Source organism: Panthera tigris, chromosome B4 (assembly GCF_018350195.1).
Source record: "Panthera tigris isolate Pti1 chromosome B4, P.tigris_Pti1_mat1.1, whole genome shotgun sequence".
NCBI classification, from domain to species: domain Eukaryota; kingdom Metazoa; phylum Chordata; class Mammalia; order Carnivora; family Felidae; genus Panthera; species Panthera tigris.
Window position 1 is genome coordinate 70,200,312 of NC_056666.1, and position 27,158 is coordinate 70,227,469.

General features: G+C 40.6%; 1 protein-coding gene across 1 annotated transcript in view; it reads right to left on the reverse strand.

The window, feature by feature from the left end:
- Positions 1-26,810, reverse strand: part of ADAMTS20 (ADAM metallopeptidase with thrombospondin type 1 motif 20) — a 171,295-nt gene extending 144,485 nt beyond the window's left edge. Inside the window, exons 1-3 of the mRNA XM_042990808.1 lie at positions 26,720-26,810; positions 25,843-26,204; positions 7,841-8,003 (exon numbers count right to left, since the gene is read on the reverse strand). Of these exons, the coding sequence (XP_042846742.1) occupies positions 7,841-8,003; positions 25,843-26,204; positions 26,720-26,810 (616 nt within the window). The remainder of the gene's footprint in view (positions 1-7,840; positions 8,004-25,842; positions 26,205-26,719) is intronic.
- Positions 26,811-27,158: the final 348 nt, after the last annotated feature.

Consider the following 27,158-nt stretch of genomic DNA (forward strand, 5'->3'; position numbering starts at 1 on the left):
CCTTCACTAGTTTGCTCCTCCTTACCTCTCCAGCATCACATCATCTTGCCCCCTGATATCCTACACCTTAACTACATTTAGTTACCGAAGTGGTTCAAGCACTGTCTCATCACCAGGCATTTGTACATACTGTTGCTTCCATCTGGAATACTTTTTATCCTCTCCCTTTTTTCCTGACCAATTCCTGCTCATCTTTTGGGTCTCAGATAAGGAGTTATTTTTTCCTCAAAGAAGCCTTCTCAGACAACCCCATCTGAGCTATGGTCTTTCCAGGAGGCCCCAAATCACCTTCTGAATGAACCTTGTCTTACAGACCTGAACAGAAAGGTTATTTTGGTACTAATTCCTCACTTGTTTGCACAACAGTTACTGTATTATGTAACATAGTACTACTTGCTGTGAAGAATGTAAAAGATGGAATAAAATGTTATTTTTTTTTTTTTTTACTTTAAGGAACATAAAACCTTCAAGTTAATAAGTGAGATAGCAGAGATATAGAATTCCAAGATAGTGTTAATTACATGCAGAACAATACAGCCCCTACATTGAGATATTTTATAGCTTGATATTCTAAAGACTACATTCTTAATCTTACAGGATTATAAGCAGGTAGGTACATTAGCCACATGAAAATAAGGTGCTAATTATAAAATAGCAATTTTCAGTAAAGCAAGAGTCTAAGAATGTACAATTAGTCAGAGACCTAGAAACGAAGGACTCTAATCATTTTTTCAATCACATTTTCATCTGTATAAATGAAGAGTATCTTAAGTATTTAAATCAACTCCTATTTAAAGGTATTTTTAAAAATAAATCTGAAATGTTATGGAAGTGGAAGATTAAGGAGAGATTGCCTAAAGACTAAGTGACCAAATAGGAAACGAGCCAAAGGAAATTCAAGGTGGTAGATCACAGAGGAGCAAGCACTGTGAGAAGGGTCAATGGAAATGTATTCCACTTCTGCAGCAGAGGCATACATTGCTGTCTAGTAAAAACTCATAAGGACTTTACCAAGTTGCAAAGTGACTAAAAATCTTACCTAGGAATTTCAAAGACAAGAAGTGCACCAACTTAAAACAAAGATGGCAAAGGTCTTAATGGCAGAACAGAAAAAACAGATGTGCAATCTATTTCAAAAAAGGGTTAATAGTCTCAAACCCTCCTCAGCAGATTTAACAAACCCATGAACCAGCATAAGCAGACAGGAGTCAAAATAAATTTGAAATCCTAGCAACAAATGAGAAACTAATTTTACAAACTGAAAGGTAATCAGATTGTGACTGATTTAGTTTGACACCATTATGTTCAAGACACTGGCAGATTTTACTCTTCAGTTAAAGGTTATGATTAGGATAGCTTCTCTTATACCTTAAGATTCATAATCTCTCCTATTCATTTCCAAGGCAGCACAGAGAAGTCATTAAGGGAAAGAAATCTTACCTTCAAAATTGAGAAATACATCATTTCTACCCACAATTTTTCCAGTATAGCATAAATATATAATCCTTGCATAAAGAGAAGGTTTTTAGAAACCTTTTAGGGTTTATTTTTGAGAAAAAACACTTGGGGAAGGGGCAGAGAGAGGGAGACAGAAGATGGGAAGCTGGCTCTGTGCTGTCAGCACTCAAACTTATGAGCTTATGAATGATGCGGGGCTCGAACTTATAAACCATGAGATCACCTGAGCTGAAGTCAGATGCTCCACCGCTACCCAGGTTCCCCTAGAAAAACTTAATTCTTAGGAGTGGACAGGTAGTTCTTCCTAGAAAGAACTATTATTACCACACATGAAATCTAAGATTAAAGTTACTTTCCATGTTCTGTTTTCAAAATGCACTTGATCAGATTAAACACACACTCTGGTTCCCTTTTCACATCATTCACCGGATGTGGGAATTAGCCACCTCGTTAGAAATACAAGATAAGAGGCACCTGGATGGCTTAGTTGGTTAAGCATCAGCCTCATGATTTTGGCTCAGGTCATGATCTCACAGTCCTAACATCCAGCCCCACGTGGGGCTCCATGGCGAGCATGGAGCCTGCTTAAGACTCTCTCCCCGAGCCCCTGCTCTGTCAGAAGAGGAAAAAAAAGAAAAGCAAGTAGTACTGGATAAGATTTTAGAGAAAACAGGACTTCAAAGCTCTGGGACACTGCCACAGACTTAACACAAAGCATCATATGCAGCGGATTGATCCTGGTTCTTGGGATACATTATTACCCATAAATTTCATTCTGTGAAGCAGAGCACCCAACTGGCAAAACAGGTCTTTTAAGAATGCTGTCCGCATAGGGGCGCCTGGGTGGCGCAGTCGGTTGGGCGTCCGACTTCAGCCAGGTCACGATCTCGCGGTCTGTGAGTTCGAGCCCCGCGTCAGGCTCTGGGCTGATGGCTCGGAGCCTGGAGCCTGTTTCCGATTCTGTGTCTCCCTCTCTCTCTGCCCCTCCCCCGTTCATGCTCTCTCTCTGTCCCAAAAATAAATAAAAAACGTTGAAAAAAAATTTTTTTTTTAAATTAAAAAAAAAAAAAAAAAGAATGCTGTCCGCATCGAACTGTCACAGCACTGCCAGGCTTTCCCCCTCACAGAAACCATCTGTAAAAGTTCACAATGATCACAGCTTATCGTTCTTCCAAGGGTCGGGAAGAGGACCATGAAGAGCATTCTGAGAGTTTTTCATAATCCATATTAGGCAGATGTAGTGCTGAGGATTCATAATCTCAAACATCTTAAAATTTCACAATTTAGGATCTTTGTTTTGGGGATAAAATTTAACATTACTGGGACAACTGAAGAATGACCACTGAAGAAACTATTCTAAAGGGCACAAATGTTAATTAACAAAGCAAAAAGGGCGATTTGAATGGTTTGGGCAAATGATGTTATTCAAATACCAGTATTTTCTAGATACTAGGACTTTCAAAAAGTAGCACTTGCTAAGTTTCCATTATAGTATGTGTTTGATTTAGAGTTTAAACAAAAAAAAAGGCTTCTTTGGTGGGGAGGGGTACAAATGGAGAGGAAGGTGGAGGAGACTGGTGGTTTCTTTTCAAGTTTATCAAAGTTTTTTAGTTCAAAATATTGGCCGCGGTCAGGGACCTTGGAAATCTTTAAGAGTCTGTAAACAGGTGGCTAACCAAACATGACAGTTTCTCCCCTACCCCCAATTGAAAAATCCTAGCTTTACGTCATAATACAAAAGATGTGGTAATACTGGTCTCAAGTTCCCTGTGCACCTTTTGCCAGAAGCACATCCATTCCACTGCCCAATGGACACCTCAGTGTCCTACTGACACCTCACTTTACTCATTTCCTATAACTGCCTGGTCCTTATAACTATGAGGTACTCAAGTTAATAAAAAACTGGAAACTTGACCTTTACTGAAACAAATTCATTAGCCATTTATTACCTACTGTAGGTTAAGATCCAGAGAAGTAAATTCTCCAAGTCAGTAGGAGAGCCAGAAGTACAACTCTGTTACCAGACTCCCGGCTTCCTAAGTCAACTGTGGCCCCCGCCGACACTAAAGACATCCATATTTCTTCAAACCAATGCTGATTAAGTCTTTTAAAGGGAAATAACCTGTATAGTAGTAAAATTTTACTTAAAAGAATTCTCATGCATTCATAGGATTATCCGCCTGAGTTATACACAGAACAATCTTTATCATCTCAAAGCTGAGGAAAAAGCTTTAAAGGAAATTATCTTCAATTTACTCTTTTATGTGCAATTCACTTGACGTCTAAATCCTCTGTTGACAACATAGCTGCTTTCAGTCCCCTGGGCTTGAGTCTCTCCTCATTCAAATCCAAAATTATTTCTTTTAAATATTAGAGAGAGAGAGAGAGAGAGAGAGAGAGAGAGAGAGAGAGAGAGAGAGAGAGAGAGAGAGAAATGCAAGCTAGTAGAGGAAGAATCCCAAGCAGGCTCCCATGCGGTCAGTGCAGTTGACGTGGGACTCAATCCCACAAAAGGGGAGACCACGACCTGAGCCAAAACCAAAAGCTGGATGCTTAACAAACTGAGCCACTCAGGTGCCTCCCAAATTATCTTTAAAACTAAAGCCGCTGAGTACTACAACCTTAGAAGCTATAGATAGTCTCTGCTTTAACAGTAGGGTCTCCTCAGTACCCATAAGATAGCCTACACAATCCTACACTCCTTTGAGATCTGCACCTGTGTGCCTTCACAGTCCCATTTTGCCCTACTTTCCACACTTACCACACACATCAGGACTCTGGACATACAAATACTATTCCCCTCTAGTCTGTTCTAACTTTTACAGATTGAATGATTTCGGATTTGGCTCTCAACCACAGGACCGAAATGTGCTCTGTTTATGTCTGCCAGCACAGTCCAGCTTTCGCAGGCACAATGAAATTATTTTTAATTTTTTTTTTTTTAACATTTATTTGAGAGAGAGAGAGACAGAGACACAGAGCATGAGCAGGGGAGGGGCAGAGAGAGGGGGAGACACAGAATCCGAAGTAGTATCCAGGCTCTGAGCTGTCAGCACAGAGCTGGATGCAGGGCCCGAACTCACCTACTGTGAGATCATGACCCGAACCGAAGTCAGTCACTCAACCAACTTATCCACCCAGGTGCCCCAGGCACACTGAAATTATTAAAAATCCTCTCACTACAGGGGCGCCTGGGTGGCTCAGTCGGTTGGGCGTCTGACTTCGGCTCAGGTCATGATCTCGCGGTCCGTGAGTTCGGGCCCCGCGTCGGGCTCTGTGCTGACAGCTCAGAGCCTGGAGCCTGTTTCGGATTCTGTGTCTCCCTCTCTCTCTGACCCTCCCCCCCGTTCATGCTCTGTCTCTCTCTGTCTCAAAAATAAATAAACGTTGAAAAAAAAAAATCTTCTCACTACAAACCTCAGTATCTGTTTTACTTCCTGCCCAACAGAGGACCTCTCCACTACTATAGTAATAAACCCTTTTGCCCATGCTTTCCCCACACTCCTTCCTGCCTCCTGACCAACCCACATGCTTCATAGCTTGTCATGGGGTGGCATGTCCCCTTCTCTTGCGAATTGTAAAATTCTTACAAAAGGTAGTTATCTCCAGGTCTGTCACCTTACCATACTTGATCTAAACTAATCTTGGGTGCTTTTTTTCTTTTTTTTAATACAAGTCCCCTCTACCATCAACCTTTTACTTCGAAAATGCCCAAAAATCCTTCACAATGAAGATTAGGTGCTTTAAGTATCACTTCCTTGGTAAAAACCCAGGAAGTTGCTGCTCAGCCCCTTGAGCTGCTTGTAATACAGTTCCTTGCCCACAGCAGCCTCGATTCAGTTTGTGATTTCTGTTCTTGTGTTCTTTTACCACCCCCAGGGCTTTGAGAACCTGAATGAAGAGAATCACTCAAGTTTTACCCAGTACATTCCTTGGCACATGTTAGGGACTCCAAGACTAAGAATAAGTTTAGAAAAAACTAGGAAAAACACAGAAACTTTCAAACTGGCCAACATCATCTAAAACCCATTGAAAGACCTTTCATTTTACTCATGTCAAGTCCCGTTTAATAGAAGAAATGTTTTAAGCTCCTAAACTCCTGACACTGAGAGGAGAGGGGCAGAGTAGCAAGGGAAAAGAGTGCAGAGCTTACCAGGACCAGTTCCGCTCTGCCGTGGGTGACAAGGGGGATAAGCAAGAGCAGAACTGCACGTAAAAACCCAGAAGATATTTCATTCCCAACCTTTTCAGAGCCTCCCCCTTCTGAGGTTTTAGTTTTGTTAGGGTGGATGATGGTAGCGTACAGAGGCTGTTTGCTCATTTTGTGGTGTTTTGGGGTGTTTTGCCATTTTGACTCAATTTTACTTAGACAATGTCGGAGGTCTACCTGGAGCCTGGCATCCACAATAGTTAGGTTTGGCAACCAAATGTAATTTGTATGGCCTCAAGGAGCCACTGTCAAACCTGATGTTGAAAACAACCATCAAGGCTTGAAAGCACTATGAATTTCAACACTTTAGGGCCATAATGAATTAAGACCATCAATAGAAATGTTGGAAAAAAATGACTTTCCCTTTTCCCCTTAACGTTTTTGGTTCATGTGCTCAATCTTTAGACCAACCCATTTGAAGAGGTCCTTCTGAATCAAGGTTCACCTGCGGAATAGAAGATCCTACAAGTATGTCTGAACAATAATGCATGAATTGGGGAAGAAAAAGCCTTTGATAACATTTTACTAATTATGTTCACAAGTCTCCATTTTGCCTAACAAAATGATGATTAGCAGCTAATTATTTAGGCCATTAATTGATTGCTTTGTGATTAAAGATACGTAGGTTAGTTGTACTTAAATTACCTCCATTTTTAAGACTTGTAAAGGATACAGTCTTCGAGGTTTTAATAGATAAATGTGGAAAAATTGTGATTAAAAAATGAAATTCCATAACTTTCTATTTAATTTTGTGTTTTTGTAATAAATGTGTAGTATAAAAAATTTTTAAACAAAAGACTGGCTTTTCTTGTTCCATTCTCTTTCTGATAATGAACACGGATTGTGAATGCAAAACCCTGCATATCATTATGTGAAACATTTATGCATTCAGAGTGTCTACTTGGTGGTTTTCTTCTTAAGAAGCTAAACAATTCATTAAACAAGCTGCTCCTGAATGGTAGATCAGAACAAGCATAAGCTGCCTTCTGTAGAATTCTATTGTGAAGCTGTACCCATTTGTGTTTTCTTTGAAGCCATAAAAATGAAACCCTTATGCTCATATTAAAAGCATAAGAAAGGCATCTATTATGTCAATAGATTTAAAACACGGCCTTAGACACAGTGAGAACCACTCCAAAATGGCACTCTTATAATAGCAAAGGTTAAGAAGTGCATTCCCAGAGAAAACCTTCAAAGGCCTACATATCATTATATCCCAAAACAGATGGCATTGCAGTGTTGGGACTATACTTTATGGACACCTACAATCTCAAATAAATCCTTTCTAATCCCAGTCCTTTGTCTAGATTTTGTACTTTGATGATAACTGCAGGTGCCTTTCTCCGTTCTTCAGAGAATGACACAAGGATATGAAGATTCACGTACACACATGGACACAACTCTTAACAGGACTTCTGTGCAATGTACTAATTTTACTAGCAACAGATTTATACTTTATAGATATGTGTGATTTATATTTTACAGATACCTACTATTCCTAGATTCTAATCCATTATAATTCTTTGGTCTGAATTTTACAGAAACAAAAAAATATCACTCATTATTGGAAGCATAAACTCATAAAAACCACTTTGTAAAACAATATATGGAATTTTCTAGTATCTGTGTATATACTTGGGAAAACCTCAAACACAGCAGATGGAGACAAGAAAATTCACAGCAGCATTGTTTATAATGCCAAACTGCAAGTAACCCAAAAGTTTATCTATAGGAAAATGGATATATGACCTGTAAGATACTGCACAGCAAGACTAAATCCCTGCTACACACATCAACATAAATCTCAAAATACTGAGTAAGAGTCAGAAAACTACAAGGTTTCTTTTACAAAGTTGAAAGCATAGAAAATTGAGCAACGGGTTATTACTTTGGTTCTTCTTTAATTATCTAAAATTCTGCTAAGAAAAAGCATACTAGTAGTGTGACTAGTAAATGGATTAAAGTTTGATTATTAAATCTCATGCAGAATACTTTTTTGGATCTAAATTTATTTTACAAAATTGCCTACAAACTAATTTCTAATGGGTCCTTACAGGTCAAGAAAATTTGTTTGAAATATACTTCAGTATTTGAGGAACATATGTTAATTCTAACCTTCAAGAATATTTAAATAGTGTAATTTTACCAAAAAAGTTTTACTCCATAGTTTACCTGAAACTTCACAAGGCTGGGGAGATTGCAGAAAATAGCTGCTCTTTAATTCCTGTCTGTATATAAGATGTGGCTTGTTATGATCATCTTCAGGTTCACTCCCATCTGCCTTCATTATAGGTTCTAAGAAATATTCACCATCATGCGCTTTAAATGTTCCCATCTGAAAAGAAAGAAAATAATTAACTTTGTCACTAAGAAGCGAAAGCATGCAGCGTCAGTTTTAAGTGAGCACACAGATGCAGGACATCCAGAAGTCCATTCATTCACTGTCATCCACTGAACATAACGTTTCCTTGCCATGATGACCCAATACATAAGAGCGTGAAGGGAACCAAGACTGGACAGCTTTCTAATAGGCAGTGTTGTGATGACCTGCATTCCAGTAAAAAGAATGGCATAGGCAATGTCCTCAGGATGGCAAAAAAAAAATAAAAATAAAAAAAAAATAAATCTATCACCTTCTATAATAAGAGAGCCTGTTTAGCTTGGTTTATATAAGGCAGTGAGTTTTCTGGGGTCAGATAACAGATCTTGAAGATTGATGCTAGCAATTTACAATTTGTAAGCCGTGGAGAGCCACTAAAGAGTCTTCACAAAGATCTATCTTCTGAATTCCAGAAGCCACAAACTTGTTTTTCAATATCCCCAACTTGGATAACTAGTAGCATTCTCAACCTAAACATGTCCAAATCAAAACTCCTGATTTTCAGTCCAAACCTGCCTTTTCAATGGTCCCTATCTCAGTAAATGGCAACAGTATTATTCCAAATGTTCAGGCCACAAGTCCTTAGAAGACAAGGATGAGCTCTTATGCCTAAGGTAACATCCTACATTTAAGTCATCTGCAAATCCCGATAGCTCAGCCTTCAAGGTATAACTGAAATCCAACTGCTTCTGCCAAGTTTTACTAACACATCCCTGATCTAACCTAATGTTTTGTTTCCTCTATAAACCAACAGTCCTTTAGTTTAGGGTCTATGGAGGAATCACAGTAATTTCTCTTTAAGTCTAGATCAATGTTCTTCAACAAACATGACCAAGTCATTCAGTAAAATCCAACATCCTTACAATAAGATGTCCTGCTGTGCTCACATCTTGCCCCTACTATGCCTCCAGGCACACAGGTAACTAATTCTGACTTCTCCCACTTCCACCCTGGCTCCTTCTAGAGCTCCACTCCTGGTGTCTCTGCGATTTCTCAAATATGACAAGATGTGTTCAGCTCACCTCAGGACCTATCCCCTTACTAAAACTTCTGCCTTCAAGCACTTTCCTAATGGCTCCTCGAGCACTTGTTTCAGATTTATGCTCCACATTCACCACCCCATATGTCAACCCACCTCCTAGATCTATCCCTCTTATCCCGTTTCATTTTTCTTCAATGTACATATCAATACCTCTTATTTTTATTTGTCTGATACAATCCACTAAAACATAAGCTCTGTAAGAACAGAGCTTTTGCCCACACTTCTCTCTGCATGCCTCTCATGTCTGCCCCATACCAGATGTTGGGGTATATATAACATTAGTGAATAAGACTAGAAGGGTCAACTATACTAAAAAAGACTAAGGTAGAAAGTTTAGCTTAGTAACTGTGTGTTATAGATGGTGGGGGGGAAAAATACTAGCAGTTATAAGAGGCTATAACATGAAGATAAAACCTCAATTGCAGTGACAGCAATGGCATGACAGTTGGGAGAATGATTACAAGATATCAATGCCTGAGAAAAGCAAAAAAAAAAAAAAAAAAAAAAACAGAGGGAGAATTTATGATATAGAGATTAACTGTTTGGTAAAATAGGGGTTACCGAAACAACTCCAGAAATGTTAAGATTCCAAAACAGACCCTTTTTCTACCAAACAGAAAAAGAGGTCAATTACATCACAAAAAACTCAGGTCTTTGATTTTACAGAGAAATTCCACCAAACCTTGAAAAAGCAGATAATTCCAGTTATTTGAAATTTTCCAAAACATAAAACATGTAAGTTCTTTTTAAGAAGGGAGTGTGATCTTAGAGCAAAACCTGGTAAAGACAGCACCAAAACAAAAACACAGGACAAGCTCATATAGATCGAGATCAAAGTCCTAAATTTTACTAGCAAACCTAATCCAGCAACCTGCGAATGCATGACAAAATGGAATTTCCTAGAAGAATGTAAGGATGGTGTAATACTGGGAATTTTCTTGTTTTTTGCAGTAGGCTCCATGACCAGCATGAAGCCCAACATGGAGCTTGAACTCAAGACCCTGAGATCAAGAGTGTGACCTTTAACTGACTGAGCTACTCAGGCACCCCCAATACTGGGAATCTTAATTCGTTACAATCCCCTATGTGAATTTAAAAGAGATCACATGACTTCTAAAAAAAAATTAACATTCTTCATTTTAAAAACACCCATAGAATATAAAACAAGTGCTTAAGATAAACTATCCCAGCCCAGAGACGATGTCACATGTAAGATAGATTACATAAAAGATAAAGAATAGTTTGCAAAGGGAGAGTTAAAAGTATTCATAGATGCAATCAGCATGTACCTTAATAACTGAAAAGCTACTATAAGTGATTTCAGGGAGATAAAATACAGGTCTAACAAGTTTTCACATATATGAACAAACACCCATTAGAAGATATTATGAAGAAATTATCCCATTTACAGATTAAATGCCCAGGAACCCAAATTTGTAAGATGTTAAATCACTACTAGAGAACTACAAATTAAATGGAACCAAGTGCCATGTCCCTGAGTAATAAGATTCTCCAAATGAATCTATAAATTTAAAACCCTAATTTTAATAACTATATTTAATATGTAAACGTCTGAAGTACATATGGAAGAATAAAGCAACCAAGAGAATTCTAGAGAACAGGGAGGTAGGACTAGGACTATTTAGGTATTAAGATAGGATACAGCCACATTAAATTCTTCAATGCTAGCACATGATAAGCCCAAGGCTAATTAAGGAAGGCTAATTAATCCTACAGGATTCAAGACTTGTGCATAGACAACATCTCAAATCAGTAAAAATATTTAGAAGTATTGCAACATGTGGGCAGATATCCAGAATAATTTGGATACTTCCTACATAGAATTCAAAAGATCAGTGATGTAAGCTTTTGAAATAAAACCATAACAGCACTAGAAAGTAACAAGAGAATGCCTTTATCACTTTGGAATAGGACAAGTCATTTTAATCCTGACTCAAAACCTATAAAAAAGAAAATATTAGGGGCACCACCCAGGTGGCTCAGTCAGTTAATTGTCAGGCTCTTGACTTCAGCTCAGGTCATGATCTGATCTCATGGTTCATGGGTTTAACCCCATACTGGGGCTCTGTGCTGATGGTGGGGAGCCTACTTAGGATTCTCTGTCCCTCTCCGATTTGTGTGCATGCACTCACTTTCTCTCAAACTAACATTTTTAAAAATGTTAAACTTCACTCAGGAAGAATATAGCGAGAAGCCATTTTCAACTAGGAAATTGGTAAAAATGTAAGCTTTTTATAACATACTTCAAATGTGTCTGAAAAAACAGATACCTTCATACATTACTGTTAGAAGGTAGATTACTGCAATCACAATACAAAGCAGTTTGGTGATATCTAACACCATTACAAATGCATTTGCTTTTTGAGGCAGCAATTCCCCTTCTGAAAATTTCTATGACCGATCTGCATTTCCAAATATATGAAGTAACAAAGTTATTAACCATAGCATTGTTCTTAACAGCAAGATACAGGACCTAATTCCAAGACCTCTGACATGTACGTAAACTATGGTACAGCCACACAATGGGATATATTGTGGTTACAGGCAAAAAGTAAACATTGCATGTAGTGATATGAAAAGGCCTCCGATTATTTAAAGCAAAATACTACACCAAGATGTATAGTTCACAACCATTTGTGTAATAAAGAGAAACACTGAACATTTGTTTGCCTGGGTGCTAGTCAAGAAACTAAGGATTAGAAATAGTACAGGTGAAGGTATATTACTTCTTTATAGGATACTGTTTGATCTCCTCAGAACATTACATGTTATCTTCGTGTATTTTTTATAATTATTCTCCCTCACTAGACAAGAGGCTTCATGTAGGCAGAGACCTGAGCTCTGAATCTCCATGGTCTAATACAGTATCTGACAGAGTAGGCATAGCGCAGAGTATTTGTTCAACCATTAAAACTATGATTCCCTCAGTTTCTGTTAAGCTGAGGTAGAACAGAAATTAGGACACAGGCTGGAGGTAGAACATGGAGACTATTGCATGCAGGGAGGTTTTAATCAGGAAAGCCTCACCATAAACAAATGAGAAAAATTACATCCTTATGATCATGAACCTGTAACTAAAATTAGCATTTTCTTCAAGTGGGAACATAGGCAACAAATCCCAGTGATATTGCCGATGGCAAGCCGATTTTTCATCATGTTCGAAGAGGTTTGAGATCTCACAATAGGTTGATACTCAATATTTAGTTATTAGATATTTAATGCATAAGTAAACACTTACATAGCTTTTTAATATCTTGATAACTATCTTTCAATATAGTTTTGTGCAGGGGCTTTAAAACATTCTGGGAAGGGTTCCATTGGCAAATTATTAAAGGGTTTGAAGAGAAGTGGGAAGAGGGACGAGAGTCAACGCAGTAACTCTGAAAGATCAGATCTTTGTGCCGCTAAGATCTTTACATCAGCAAGGGAGGAGTTGGTGGCAGTGGTAGGTAGTCAGTGATAGGCAGTCAGCAAGGTGTGTGAGGAGGGCTCGTATCCATTGGTAGTTAAGAGTGAAAAGCAGCCCTCAAGTGGTCAGCTTTTATAGACCCCTTTCTCTAGTTTGGAAGTAGGCATTTGTAATATTAATACCTAATCCCAGTATATACCTATAGGATTTATTTCAACCTAACAGTAACTCTCAAGTTATATTATCCCCACTTTCTAGTAAGGACAAATGAGGAACAAAAGGTTAACTTATCCAAGTCTTATATCTAATAAGACGTAACCCAGATGGTTTGGCTTCACAGTTCATGCCTTAACCCATTACACAGTACTAGTTATGATAAACCAGTTTTGATAAACCCTACAAATTAGTTGACAAATACTCAATGAATACCTCTACTATGTGCCAGGCACAGTGCTAGGGGCCAGAGATGGAGGGAAACATGCAAATCCCTACCTTCCAAGAATTTACACTTCTATGGAAAAGACAATAATGCTATGCCTGGTGGTAGGAAAAACAAAGAAAATAAAGCTGGGAACTCTGGAAAGTAGTATGGAGGTTCCTCAAAAAGTTAAAGATAGAACTACCCTATGACCCAGCAATTGCACTACTAGGCATTTATCCACGGGATACAGGTGTGCTGTTTCGAAGGGACACATGCACCCCCATGTTTATAGCAGCACTATCAACAATAGCTAAAGTATGGTAAGAGCCCAAATGTCCATCGATGGATGAATGGATAAAGATGTAGTATATGTATGTATGTGTGTATGTATACACACAAAATGGAGTATTACTCAGTGATCAAAAATAATGAAATCTTGCCATTTGCAACTACATGGATGGAACTAGAGGGTATTATGCTAAGTGAAATTAGACAAAGACAAATATCATGACTTCACTCATATATGGAATTTAAGATACAAAACAGATGAACATAGGGAAGGGAAGCATAAATATGAAAACAAGGAGGGGGACTTAAGAGACTCAGATACAGAGAACTGAGAGTTGCTGGAGGGGCTGTAGGTAGGGGGATGGACTAAATGGACAAGGGGCAGTAAGGAAGAGCCTTAATGAGTTGGGATGAGCACTGGGTATTATACATAGGGGATGGATCCTGGAATCTACTCCTGAAATTATTGCACTATATGCTAACCTGGATGTAAATTAGAAATAAATTAAAGAAAAAAACAAAGGCAGGGAGACAATCAGTGGGGTAAGGATGCACTTCAGGCTGAGGCTAAAACAAGGTAGCCTTGGAAAACCCTCCAGAAGGAGCAGGGACTCAAAGGCCCAGAAATGGGGAAAAGCTTGGCAGGTCCAAGTGACAGAACAGGGAGGCTGAAGCCGTGCCAACAAAGGGCAAACTAGACAGCTGGACAGGCTGCACTTGTGCTTATCACATCTCAATACTCAAAAATATATTGGTCTAGGGGCGCCTGCATAGCTCAGTCAGTTGAGCATCTGACTTTGGCTCAGGGTCATGATCTCATGGATCATGAGTTCAAGTCCTACGTTGGGCTCTGTGCTCACAGCTCAGAGCCTGGAGCCTGCTTCAGACTCCAACTCCGTGCGTGCGTGCGTGTGTGTGTGTGTCTGCCCCTTCTCCTGCTCATGCACAGTCTCACATATAAATTAAAAGAAAATTTAAAAAATGGATTGGTCTGCATTTAAAATGTCATAATTTTTAAGGACACCGGGGTGGCTCAGTTGGTTAAGCATCAGACTATTGATTTTGGCTAAGGTCATAGTTCAGGAGATCAAGCTCCATGCTGATAGCCCAGAGCCTGCTTGGGATTCTCTCTCCCTCTCTCTGCTCCTCCCCACTAGCTCAGGAGCACACATTTGCACTCTCAAAATAAACATTTTAAACAATCTAAAACCTTGGCAATTTTCCACTTAAGCAAATCCTGTGAAGAACAAATTCAAAGATCAATTACTGAATCGCGGATAGGATAAGCACAGTCTTGATGAATGAGGCTTCATTTCCAGTTCTTAGTTATAAATATGTTATTTAGAGAATAACTGAAGCTATTGCTTTAAATCTCATTGTAAATAACATTTAAATCACAATTTTAAATAATCCCTTAAAGCCATTTAAGTGATTATAGCAATTATAAGTTTCTCTTCACACACAATTATTACTAGATCAACATCTCCTTAAAGATAAAGCCATTACTACGCTTACAGTTCCAAAAATCTAAAACGTTGCTTAAGATGTAGGAGATACTCAATACATATCCATAGAAATGAACATTTTTGTAAGAAACATGGTGAAGTACCTGGTTTTCTCCCCTTATTTTTTCCTATAACATTAAGTTATGGTGGTTAGGGGACTTGTCATAAATTTACATGCTTTGGTTTTCTTTCCGTGCTAACTGGTAAAATGTTTTGGCAGTTACATAATAGGTTAGGATTACACTTTTTTAAAGGCTTAAAAGATAATCGAGTTCTAGTATATTAATGTTCCAAACAATGTAGCTATATATTAAGAATTCATCTATTTCTTGGATATTCTAGTGGTCTATACACTAGCATATTTAATTCTAATTCCTGTTTTCCAGCGATAACTACAGATCACTTATTTTCAATATATACCAAAATTTCAGCTCCCTGCGCGTTCCCAGAAAAACTTCAACTATGCTTATCAGGAACAAAGACACTATTTTTGAAACGTGAATAAATGGGCCCATGGAAAAATTGCTGTCTTTTTAAAAAGGCATGCTGAAGAAGGGAAATGTGATAGTATCTTGGTAAAAGATACAAATAGACAGGAGGTGGCTTATTACATATCTAAATGCAACTACAAAACTACTTTGAATGCCAAACTACTGGGGAAAGCTATACTGAAGCTCTACCTTGGAAATTTTTTAATTTTTTTGGATCAAAATCTGACAATGGGGTTTTTCTAGCATAATGTTCCAAAAACACTGCACAGGGGTCAAGCTTGTATTCCCACATGAAAAGTGAAAATAGCTCTATCCAGAGTCCATCAGAACTTCCTTTTAAGTTGTACCAGAACACCGTAGCCTGGTAAGAATATTGCTTTTATAACTCAAAGGCTTTTCTCCAACAAAAACCTTATGTTTTAGGAATACTTAAAGAATCATTTGTCCTCACAGTAACTCCTCTGTATTTATCAATGAGGAACTTAAGTATGTTACTCCCATCATGTTTTCTATAACCCACCCCACTGCAGGGGACTTTCTGTTCAAGTAAAAATATTAGAGCTTTGCCTAAAGGCTTGTAAGGAAGCTTTTAAACTTGGAAAGGAACCTGGTAAGAAATTGGAAGACTTAAAACAGGTGGTTCATGGAATCCTATTTAGATCATGCCATATTTTTAGCAACCTGCCTGTCTGCAGAGGGGCATTGCAATTTGATTCATGAGAAATGCCAATCAAATTCCAAACACGTTCTTTTTATGACTATTAAAAGCAGCAAAACTAGTTTTCACTTGGGCAAGGGTTTCCCAGTTACTTGAACAACGATCTTTTTACCAAGCTGTATTGAGAAGCATTAAGCAATTATACATACAACTGGTTCCAATTTATTCTCATAGGTCAAAATTTTTATGTAGAGTATTTTTATATATGTAATTGTTTTTCCAAAATGTTCCTCCGTATTGTGCCATTTATACATACTTTTTTCCAGATACATGGCAAACACATGTACTGTAGCCACAACTAATAATGTACTCAGATTTCATTAAATAGTAAAAAACCAGTAGAATATAAACTGGACACTTTTCCAAAGTCAGTTATAGTTATCACATTAGCATTGGCAAGTACAGAACATTCAAACATAAATTCCAATTGAGTAGGGCAATTAGAGCCTCTAAGAATTTTAGGAACCAATTGCTCTCAATGATTAAGAAAATTGAGTTTTAATTTTAGGGGTGGATCACTGGTAGTATTTTGGTCTTTGTGGTGGTAGTTTTTCATAAATTGGAGGAGAATCAGGTTAATGCTATTTATAAGAGAGCCGGAGGAGATGATCTGTGTTTGCACTTACAGAAACTTAAGCAAGTCACTTCATATTGGACTCTCCATTCCACAACTTGTAGAATAGAAATAATTCTACCTAATTTCCTGAGAAAGGCAGTATTGTTAAAACATCAGTGATTTTAAGATGGGTTTTGAAATAGGATAAAAAATTCTCCACTAAAAACACAGATGTTGGGGCACAGTCGATTAAGCGTCCGACCTCGATTCAGCTCCTGGTCTCAGGGTTCAAGAGTTCCAACCCCACATGGGGCTCTCTGCTGTCAGCAGAGACCACTTGGGATCCTCTGTCCCCGCCCACTCTGTCAAAAAACAAACTGCGCGCACACGCACACATTACTGCCACCCTTTTTCCCCCTAGGCAGAGTATAATTATGTAATAAAAGATCATGAAGATTAACTCAGATTTTTTTATTTTGAGCTACTCCATTGGATGCAGGTTTTTCTCCGTTACATTTCCTCATAACACCACTGATCACGCCTAGGAAATAGCATCATACATACACACACTTCAAATATGAAGATCTAGTTGGCTCCAGTTGTCTAAAGTAGAAAATTCTAAGACTTTCAAGAGGAGTCCTTTTCCTCTGGCAACATTCATTACTCCCCATTCCACAAGGCAACTCCAGATCTCCAGTATAAAAGTGGGAGGAGGCAATAAAGGGAAAATGCATTGCCAATACTTCCTCTGAAAAGAGACCACACTCACCAATCCTTGCCCTTGAGGATCAAGAGGAGGACTCCAGACTCACCCACCCAAGCCTTACATAGCCAAATGACCCTGGTGCAAGTGGTGTCCCAGCAACAACAACAAGGAAATTCTGTAGTATTTCTTGTGGGCACTGGGGATTTTTGAAATTCTAGGAACTCACAAGGGTAGAGAACAGTCAACATTTTGGGAGGTCTAGGGAGTGTTCAGGATAGCCTCTCTCAACTTCTAACTGGAATATCTGAAGACATAAAACCTAAAGGCATTATAACAATTAGAAACTTTAAGAAGTCATTCAGAATTGTTTTATAGATGTATAATGGAAATATCTTCATGACTGATTATGGAAATGTTTTAAGTCCATGCTACTTGAAAATATATGTAACATCTAGGACACATGCCATATACCTGCCAGACCATCTGTCATATTTATAGCATGTTTTTTATAGTCTAGTTTACAAATAACATATGTAGTTTTCAATTATTTAGGAAAATATATCATTTTTTCATTTATGTCTCCTGGTATAGTTTTCCCTAAAGTTTACGATTTATTATAGTTTGTTCTACTTTAGTACAGCTGGACTTTTATCAGTAAGGGAAAAATCCAGTATTTCACTTTTCCTTAGAAGATATTCTTGGTATTCACAGATTTAACGTGAATGCCTTTGGCAACGGTCATAGATAATTAACATGAAGTAATTACCAAAACTCAATCTGCCGTCTGAAGTCAGCTAAGTTTTTTTTGTTTTTTTTGTTTTTTTTGTTTTTTTTTTTTTTATGTACCAAACTGTCAGAGAAACCACGAGCCTGGACTAAAGAAGCCCCGATTGCTTTAGTTGTAACATAAACCATAGCCCCTCAATTACCTCAGCATTCCTAAAACCTGCCCCAACCCCATCTCCACCCCCCCAGACAGCATCCTCCCAGAATCTTAGATGTGGCCATGAAGCGATGGGCAAGACCCACCCAGAGAACAGAACCAGGGGCCTTGGTGACTTGGCTGTCCAGAAAGAGGAATGCAAGAAGGTGATTAAAGAGCTCTCCTGCCAAGGTAGCAAGGCTCCACAATCCCTCCTCAGAAGTTGTCCAAAATGGCTATAAATCAGGTTTCTCTTTTTCCTGTAGGAAGTTTAAGATTAGGGTCACAGTCATGCTGCATATTGGGTTGGGGATGAAGACTGTGCCCCCAACAGGTGGTCTCATTGTAGATGAGAGAGGTAGGCTTGCTGTGCAAGAAGAAAAGGACAAGTGGATATTTGGCCAAAAGAAGGGCAGCCCGTGGCCAAGATTGGTGGTGACAACTAGCATATATTCTATCCTCCTCCTTGTCCTATCACTGCCCCTCATCTCCCAGCCCTTTTCATCTACGTCAAGTCAGGCATTAGCATAATGTCAACGGTAGTGTGTCACTTTGGGACTAAGGCAGTCAAGAGCCAGTAGGTCTTCATGCTATTACTGTGCTGATACAGCATTTATGTCGCTCATGAATATTTGAAGAAGTTTAACACTCTTGTACTGACATTACCACCAATATCTAACAGTGGCTAGTATGTAATAAATACCTTCTTGGATAGCTTAAGTATATTTTATGGAAAACAGGAAGTATAAGCAAAACAGAAATAAAGCCTCCCATAACAAGAGTGCAATATAAACCCATATGAAAAACACAACTTAGTTATCTTTTAACCTATGCACAACTTTTTAAAGTATGTTCAAGTACTTCAACAAATTGCTAAAAATTTCCTTGCATTTAGGACTGATGTAATGAACTAGTGTAATTACTTTGCACATGTTAAAAGCTGCTTTAGCTCTTTCACCTGAGCATTTCTGTGTTCTCCATTGGGTGCTACAATCATCATCCCTGCACTTAAAGTCTACAGAAGAGTCAGCAGCTACAATTCGATATATGATACATAAGGAGGAATCCAGTAGTGGAATAAAGGCAGGCCTGGTCAGCTTGGTCTAGAGAAAATCAGGGAAAAGGCTTAAAATTGATCTGAAGAACGATGAGTTTAAGATAAAGAACATTCTAGACCAAGAGTAAATTCAAGTTCAACTATTATAAACCTATTCTAGAACCAAACACCTGTTTCTAGAATAATTATCTCTTCCTTGCCACCTATTCTGTCATTAGCTTTCTTGGTTAATGGTTACAGGATCATGCAGTCATTTAAGTCATCAAAATCATTTTGGTCTTTTAGGGTGCAAAATTCAAATGTGTCCTCTTATAAGGCTGTTCAACTTCAACACTAACATTTTGATGGTTTGTGAAGGGGGTTGTTCTATGCATTGGGAGAAGTTTTGCCGTATCACTGTCCTCTGGCCACAAAATGCTAATAGCTTTCCCTATACCACCCTCCCCCACAACCGTAACAGCAAAAATGGTCTCCAAACATCACCAAAGATCACACAAGAGAAAAATGCCCCCACTTACATGATTAAGATAAAGCTTCTGAACAGCAAAGGAATCAATCAAGAAAACTAAAAGGCAACCAATGGAATGGGAGAAGAGATTTGCAAATGACATATCAGATGAAGGTTTTGTATCCAAGATCTATAAAGAACTCCCCAAACTTTACATCCAAACAAATAACCCAGTTGTTTGGATTATTGGGAAGTTATTGGATTATTGGAAATGGGCAGATGGGAATAAACATTTTTCCAAAGATATCCAAATGGCTAATGGACACATGAAAAGATGCTCATTAGGGAAATACAAATCAAAACTACATTGAGATACCATCTCACACCTCTCAGAGTACCTAAAATTAACAACTCAGGAAAGAACAGATGTTGGCGAGGATGTGGAGAAACGGGAACCCTCTTGCACTGTTGGTGGGAATGCAAACTGGTGCAGCCACTCTGGAAAATGGTGTGGAGGTTCTCAAAAAATTAAAAACAAAATTACCCTACAACCCAGCAACAGCACCGCTCAAATTTATCCAAAGGATACAGGAGTGCTGATTCATGTTTTCACAGTGCTATCAATAGCAAAATTATGGAAAGAGCCCAAGAGTCCATCAACTGATGAAGGGATAAAGAAGATGTGGACACACACAAATACTACTTGCCAATGAAAATGAAATCTTGCCATTTCCAGCAACGTGGATGGAACTGGAGAATATTATGCTAAGTGAAAGAAGTCAGAGAAAGAAGCTTCTCAACTTCCACACAGGAGTGAAAACATAACAGAAGACCATGAAGGAAAAGAAAAAAAAAAAAGTTACAGAGGGAAGCAAACCATAAGAGACTCTTAAATACAGAAAACAAACTGAGGGTGGAGGGATGAGCACTGGGTGTTGTATCTAAGTGATGAATCATGGGAATCTACTCCCGAAGCCAAGACTACACTGTATACACTGTAAGCTAACTAACTTGACAGTTTTATAAGAATTAAAAGCAAGCCTGACCTCAGTTGAGAACCACTAGTCTACATTAGCATACCTCACACAGGCACCTACTCTTTCCCTTCATTGCTGCAACCACATTAAGTGACTTTTCTTCCCCTCCCATAGACTGCAAGAGTGGTCCTTTCAGTGACTCACTGCCATCCCTGGTACCCTGCACAGCGTTGCATAAGGAGAGGACCCTCCCAACACATCAAACCCCCCCACCACCACAGCTCAAGCCTCATGCTTTCACAAGTCCACGCTTTAATGTGATGTCTCCCTTAGCCTCATCTCCCAATCCACCCTATTTTCCAGCTGCACAGGGCCAGGAGCTGCCCTTGAATTTCCAGATCCACATGGAGTTATCCCTCTTAAAGTCCAGTGGAGAGGCCTTTTCCAGCACAGGTCTCCATGCTCTTACTCCTTTCTCCGAGTTCACACAGTACACGTCCTGCACTCCTCTCAACAGCATCAGACTTTGGGTTTGTGTGCCTGGTGGCAGTATAGGATGGCCCTGAACATGCGAAGCATAACCGGCCAAGGGTCCCAGCCACTAGCTTTTGAAACCCATCCTAGTTTGCACCCCAGCCATCTCTCAAGTGATACTCCCATTCAGTAACGGAGTGTGGCAAGGATACTGAGGGTATACCCCTCCTTAGGGGGCATGGGACTCCTCTTTCAGCCCAATTCGGCTTCAGGCAAGCTTCACCGAACCTTGCTTAGATTCCCCAGTAGCCTTGGATGCTTCTACCCAACATTCTCCTCCTCCATTTCAGAGTTCCTTATTTTCTCTAACATAGGCACTTCCCCTACATAAAATGCTTAGTCACACAATCCCGTCTTGTCACCCATTTCTTGGAGGACCAAAACTAACAGAATATTCACATAAGAGATACAAGAAATTCTCCCTGATAGCGTATTTGATGGAGTATTTGAATAACTGAGAGGTCCTTATGAATTATATATATATATAGTGCTTGACACACTGCAGAATGGTTATGAGAAACTTCAAATAAGTACCCAGCACCACTGCAAGTTACTGTAGGAGAACACTGTAGAAGCCAGATGCAGGGTCTGGTTTTAGGACATCTGGAAACAGTTTCTTTCAACCAAGACGACTGCATTGCTTCAAATCCCACCAACAAATAGTGAAGTTAACAGTCTAGGCAGTAAGGTTAGTCCCCGAGGGCCTTGGGAAGAAGGGAACCCACTGGGTAATAGAGGACTGGTCGCCCCAGGGGCTGTTAGGAAAAGCCTGTATGTAATTTACATGTGCCATCCTGACCAGTATATACCAAAAGTTCAGCTTAGTAAATACTGATCTCTACTTTGGCAAGGGTGCTAACATTATGAGAAGATAGAGAATAGGACCATAAGAGCAAGGCTTAGAGTTGAAAATAGGAGTATTAAGGCCTGGTAACCGTACATTCTGTGACAGTTCGTCACTGGATTAAATAAGTTACAGAAAAGCACAAGTGACACACACATGAAAAAGACTTCTGGCAGACCCTGTGCTCCTGATTCTTGGGTCCCAAACAGTTAAAACTAAAGAGCACCTGGATGGCTCACTCAGCGTCTCTCTCTTGATTTTGCCTCAGGTCATTTTCCCAAGATCACGGGATCAAGCCTGCAGTCGAGCTCCATGGGGAGCACAGAGCCTGCTTGGGAACCTTTCTCTGCCCCTCCCCTGCTCATACCCTCCCTCTCAAAATAAAAAAAGCCACTAAGTACTAGCTCAGGCATAGTGATTTAGTGAAAGATATAAATATGAAGACTTCGGAATAATGGGGAAAAAATTAACCACATACGAATTAAAGTTCACCTGTTTGGGGTTAATCCAGCACTAGCAGTCCACTAAATGGGATTCATGCTGAGGTGTCAATTTTTTGTAAGCAGCTCCATATAGAGAGATATTTTGGAAACACTTTGGTTTTCATCTCCTTCCTCGATAGTCACCGTAGAAAGGGTAGAGGCTACCTCAAGTAAGAAGATGGAAAGAGAACTCATCAACTAAACAAGATGTGGAAAGGAACTTTACAGATTTCTTCACCCAGGGAAAAAAAAGGGTGACTGGAGGCCAAAGAAACAGATGCAAAGATGTGCATGCGCCAACTTCTCCACTGAGGATGTAGATCCTAGAGACAAAGGCATGTTAGTTTAAGGGGACTGCCAAAAGTAGAGTTTCAGCAGGTTAAGTGGGATTCAGGGAAGAGACCCTCCAAAAGGGATCCCTCCTCCTGCACACACCCTTCACAAAGTTAGGGATGTAGTAGAATTTAGCAAAGGGAAGAACTAAGTCTCCCTTGAATTTCAAATACCATGGAGGATTTCAGACACTTAGAGGAGTCGAAGATCACCAACAGCCATCACCAAACCACATTACATAGGGAAGGTACAGCAGCAGAAGCAAAGTGATAAGGGCTGCACAATGCAGCAGTCCGACACAGAGTAAGGGCTACAGCCACAGCTCACAGGGATACACAGCAGCAGTGAGCCCAGGAGGGGAGTCCATTAGACTCGACTGAGCAGAGGCTGCCCCAAGTTCAGATCTCGAATTACACTGATGGTACAAGAGGCAAAACAACTAAGGCACAGAGGAACTAGAAGGCCATCTCTCCACCTTCTTCCCAAACAATGATGTCAGAATGAACACTCCTGTATGGGGTCCATTTTTGTCAGTCCATGTATGTTTGAGCCTAGCAATGTAAAGACAATACACATTAGCAATAAAGTGAGGAAATCAGATACTCATTTCAAGATATTTAAGGAAAGTACAACATCCATTTATAATTAAAAGCAAACTTAAAGCAACAAAAACAAACTAGTAAAAGAACTTAAGACTAGCTCTAACAACAATCCCTCAGTAAATTTCAACCTCAGTGGTTAATGGACAAGTCAAAGCTAGATCACAGTCACATACAAAGACCAGTCAGGAAGCAAGAAGGAGCAGGGCCAGAAGATTAGTATTAATTTCACAGGCATTGTATCAAAGTTGATCTTTAAACACTTCAACTGGTCCAGGTTGTGGGTACCACATTATTCAAGTCTAAACACTCATCTGAGACTATGAAGAACTGGTTATAGTGACAAATGGACTATAGAACCTACCAGGAGTTCAGTTATTTGACACCATCAACCTAAAGGAAGTTAATGGAGTTGGGGTAGCAAGATCTACGGGTAGTACGTATATGGCTCCTATGGGTCGTACGTATACGGCTGATATAGGCTCCAGTGGAAATACCAAAAACCGACAAATGCCACTTCTCTTAGTAACTTGGACTTTTAGTAATTGGATCATGACCAATTAAAAGATTCTTAGCTGATATTTGCTCCATCACTCGAAGTTCTTGCTCTACCATGACTGATGTCCTCAATGCAGCCTTATAAAAATTAAAACACTTACATAGGTATACAGTTTTTAAAAAGTTAAAGTCTGAGAATATCAATACATTTTCAAAAGCAAAGTAAATATACATAAGTCAGAACTTAGACAACTATATCCAAATTGGCATAGTTACAGGCGAGGATAACTCTAGTGAAGACCTAAAAACATTTCCAACTGTTTGATTTCAAAAAGGGGAAATTGAATAATAATTTGAACTACACCAGCATTATGAATCAACATGAACAGAAACATCACTCCTAATAATGTTTCCCATCTGGAATGTTTTTCCATGCCATGAAATACTAAATCAAGAAAACATTAACCATGACAAATTGTGGTAGTAAATCTAGAATTTTCCAGACCAGTTACACATTGAGAGGTTCTAGGAAGGAATATTTTTCTTTCCTTTGATATATAGGTGGCTGTGTAAATATTAGTGTGTTTCTGCCATTCTGATGTTTCAAGCTTTCTATTTAGATACAGCAGAAAAGGAAATTGTTCAAGACATTCCATGTAAACACAAGGCCAAAGTAACATGAAAAACAGCAAGTAGATCTTCCAAAATTTACTTAGTCAAGACCAATACTCACACTCAAGAAGACATCCTTGGTCAATTAACCTGAGAGGAAGCATTACATTTGAATGCTAGAATCCAGTAACTAAATTCCTAGTTGTTTCTTCTTGAACTTGTCTTTAATCAGAGTTAATGAAGTCGGTTTATTTTAACAAAACTATTGAAACCTGGAGTTTCAAACTTGGACAGTTAAGTGTTAGACCTATTTTCACTACCCCCTGATACTTAATTCATTTTGATCATAGGTAGAACCACAGACATTGTGACTTTGTTACCAATAAAAGGATACCTTTGTATCAGTTATGTAGCTATCCAGTTTATTCTTCTTGCCACTACAGTAGTGAATAGACCCCGCCCCAATAAGATTGCTGGGTTGATGAAGTATTTATTGTGAAACCATAAACTGTATTTGTAACATTTTGACTACTGTTAGTATTTAAAAAGGAAGCTAATTAACGTTTTACACATGTAAAGTTATGCTCAGAAAAGGTCCTGCTGAAGAAGTTCATCGTTGGGAGTGGAGAGGTTAGGACCTCTGCCTTCAAGGGAGAGGAACACAAAGAACCCATTATTTTTATTTCCTCCCTCCACAATAAGGTTTTTCCTTTTACACAAAAATCTTACTCCCGTCACTCTAATGATCATTTCTCATTTACTGGCACCACGTCTCTGTAGATACCCTATCAAATATGTGAAATTTAGACACCAGGCAGATTCAGCCTCTATGGCCACCCCCATACTTTAAAAAAAAAAAAGCCAGCTTTTCGAATTCTTTTCGTTTTACATATATTCATTTTCATTTCCTTCTAAATTCAAGGAGATTTAAGTAAATTCAGGGGAGTCAGCTTCAGTAAGTGGTCCGAAATTCGTGTGTGAGTGGTATCACCTGCCCTGTTGGAAGAGACATTTCACATGTGGCACAGGCCCCATAGGTCCACTCCCTGACTCACTAGCTCAACATCTGACACTTCAGGAGTCGCCCACCTTTGCGGAAAGGGTCAATTTTTGCCCAGCAGGTAGAGACTACAGATCTTCCAAATGCCTCTCCCCCATGGCAGGAAGGGGTGGCCTCAGCTTGGGTTCATCTGGGTGTTAATCCCTCTGCTAACCCATTCTGACCTCTCAGGTCACCATCGATTCGGGGAAAACCCAATGACGACTGACTCTCTGAACACAGCCCTTACCTGGGTCCCCAGAAAAATACCAAGGGGCCAGAGGACACTTACCAGGCCTCCACAGAGGCTGAAGACCGCCGTATGATCCGCCCGAGCATTGACCTGGCCTCGATAGAAGCAGTGGCGTAGATCTGGGGCCACCACGCTGCGCTCCTCGGCCCCGCGCGCGGGAGCTCCCAGGTGCACCTCGGTGTAGCCAGCGGCCAGAAAGGCCGCGTCCGCGCTCAGGTTCAGCTGGAAGAGCTGCCCGTAGGCGCTGATTCGGTAGTGGGTCCTGAATGGCGGGGGCTCCAGGGCCTCCGAGCTGCGCTTCCTCCGGCTGAAGTGGTGGCTCTGAGGAAACACTTCGCCAAACTCATTGACCCGCGCGGGGGTCACCACTTCGTAGGAGGTCAGCGTCCTTACCAGGGCTTCTACAACCACAGAAATATGGCCCCTGAGCCCCCGCGCGTTACCAACGTCCCAACCCCAGACTTCAACCAAACGTCCCAGGTCCAGATACACCAGGGGCACGACAAATGCACACACGCTGGCGAGCGCGCGCGCACACACGAACACACGTGCTCCGCTTTCCCACACCCCCGACTCGCTCCAACCTTCCCAAGCAAGGACCCTGACACGCCCGGCCCTGAACAACCCACTCCTTCTCCCATCCCTTTCTGCTTCCCAACAGCCCACTGGTGCCCTGCGGGCGCACGCGCCTCTCTGCCCCCAAGCGCCCCCACCGCGTGGACCCGGGAGGGACACGGTGCCCGGCGCGCACAATTCCTCGAAACCCGGAGCAGCCGCAACCTCTCAGGATGCTTGGGGCTGGCTGATCCGGGAGTCCCGCGAGCCCCTGCAGGACCACAATCCTCACAACGGGGCTGGGCCACCCACCCCACCTCGCCCCCACCCCGCTGCTGAAGGCGCCCGGCGGTGACCTTACCTTGCCTGGGGTGCAAGTGAATTTCCCAAGATCTGGTGATGAACAGCGAGAGCTGGTAGAGCAGCCCCGTCAGCCACTTGGCCACCCGCATGGTTCCACCCGGGGGATCCCAACCGGGGAGGCCAACCCGAGCCGCCGGCCGCCCAGCCCGGCTTCCCCGCGCTCCGCAGCCTCTCCTCCCTCTCGCCCGCCGTGCTCTGCGCCGGCCGCCGCGGCGCCTTCAGCAGCCTCCGGAGCAGCAGTCCCGGCCCCGGGCCGGACCGTCTCGCCACACCGCCAGCCTCCGCTCCCTGAGCCGCTGCTTCATCGCACTGCAGCCCCACAGCTCCCGGCTCGCTCTCGGCAGCCTCGCTCCGCTCCCTGAGCCCGCACTGCCCTCAGACGCCTTCTCCCTGGGTCCAGATCCACGCGAGGAAGCGAGCCGACCTAGCAGGAACGG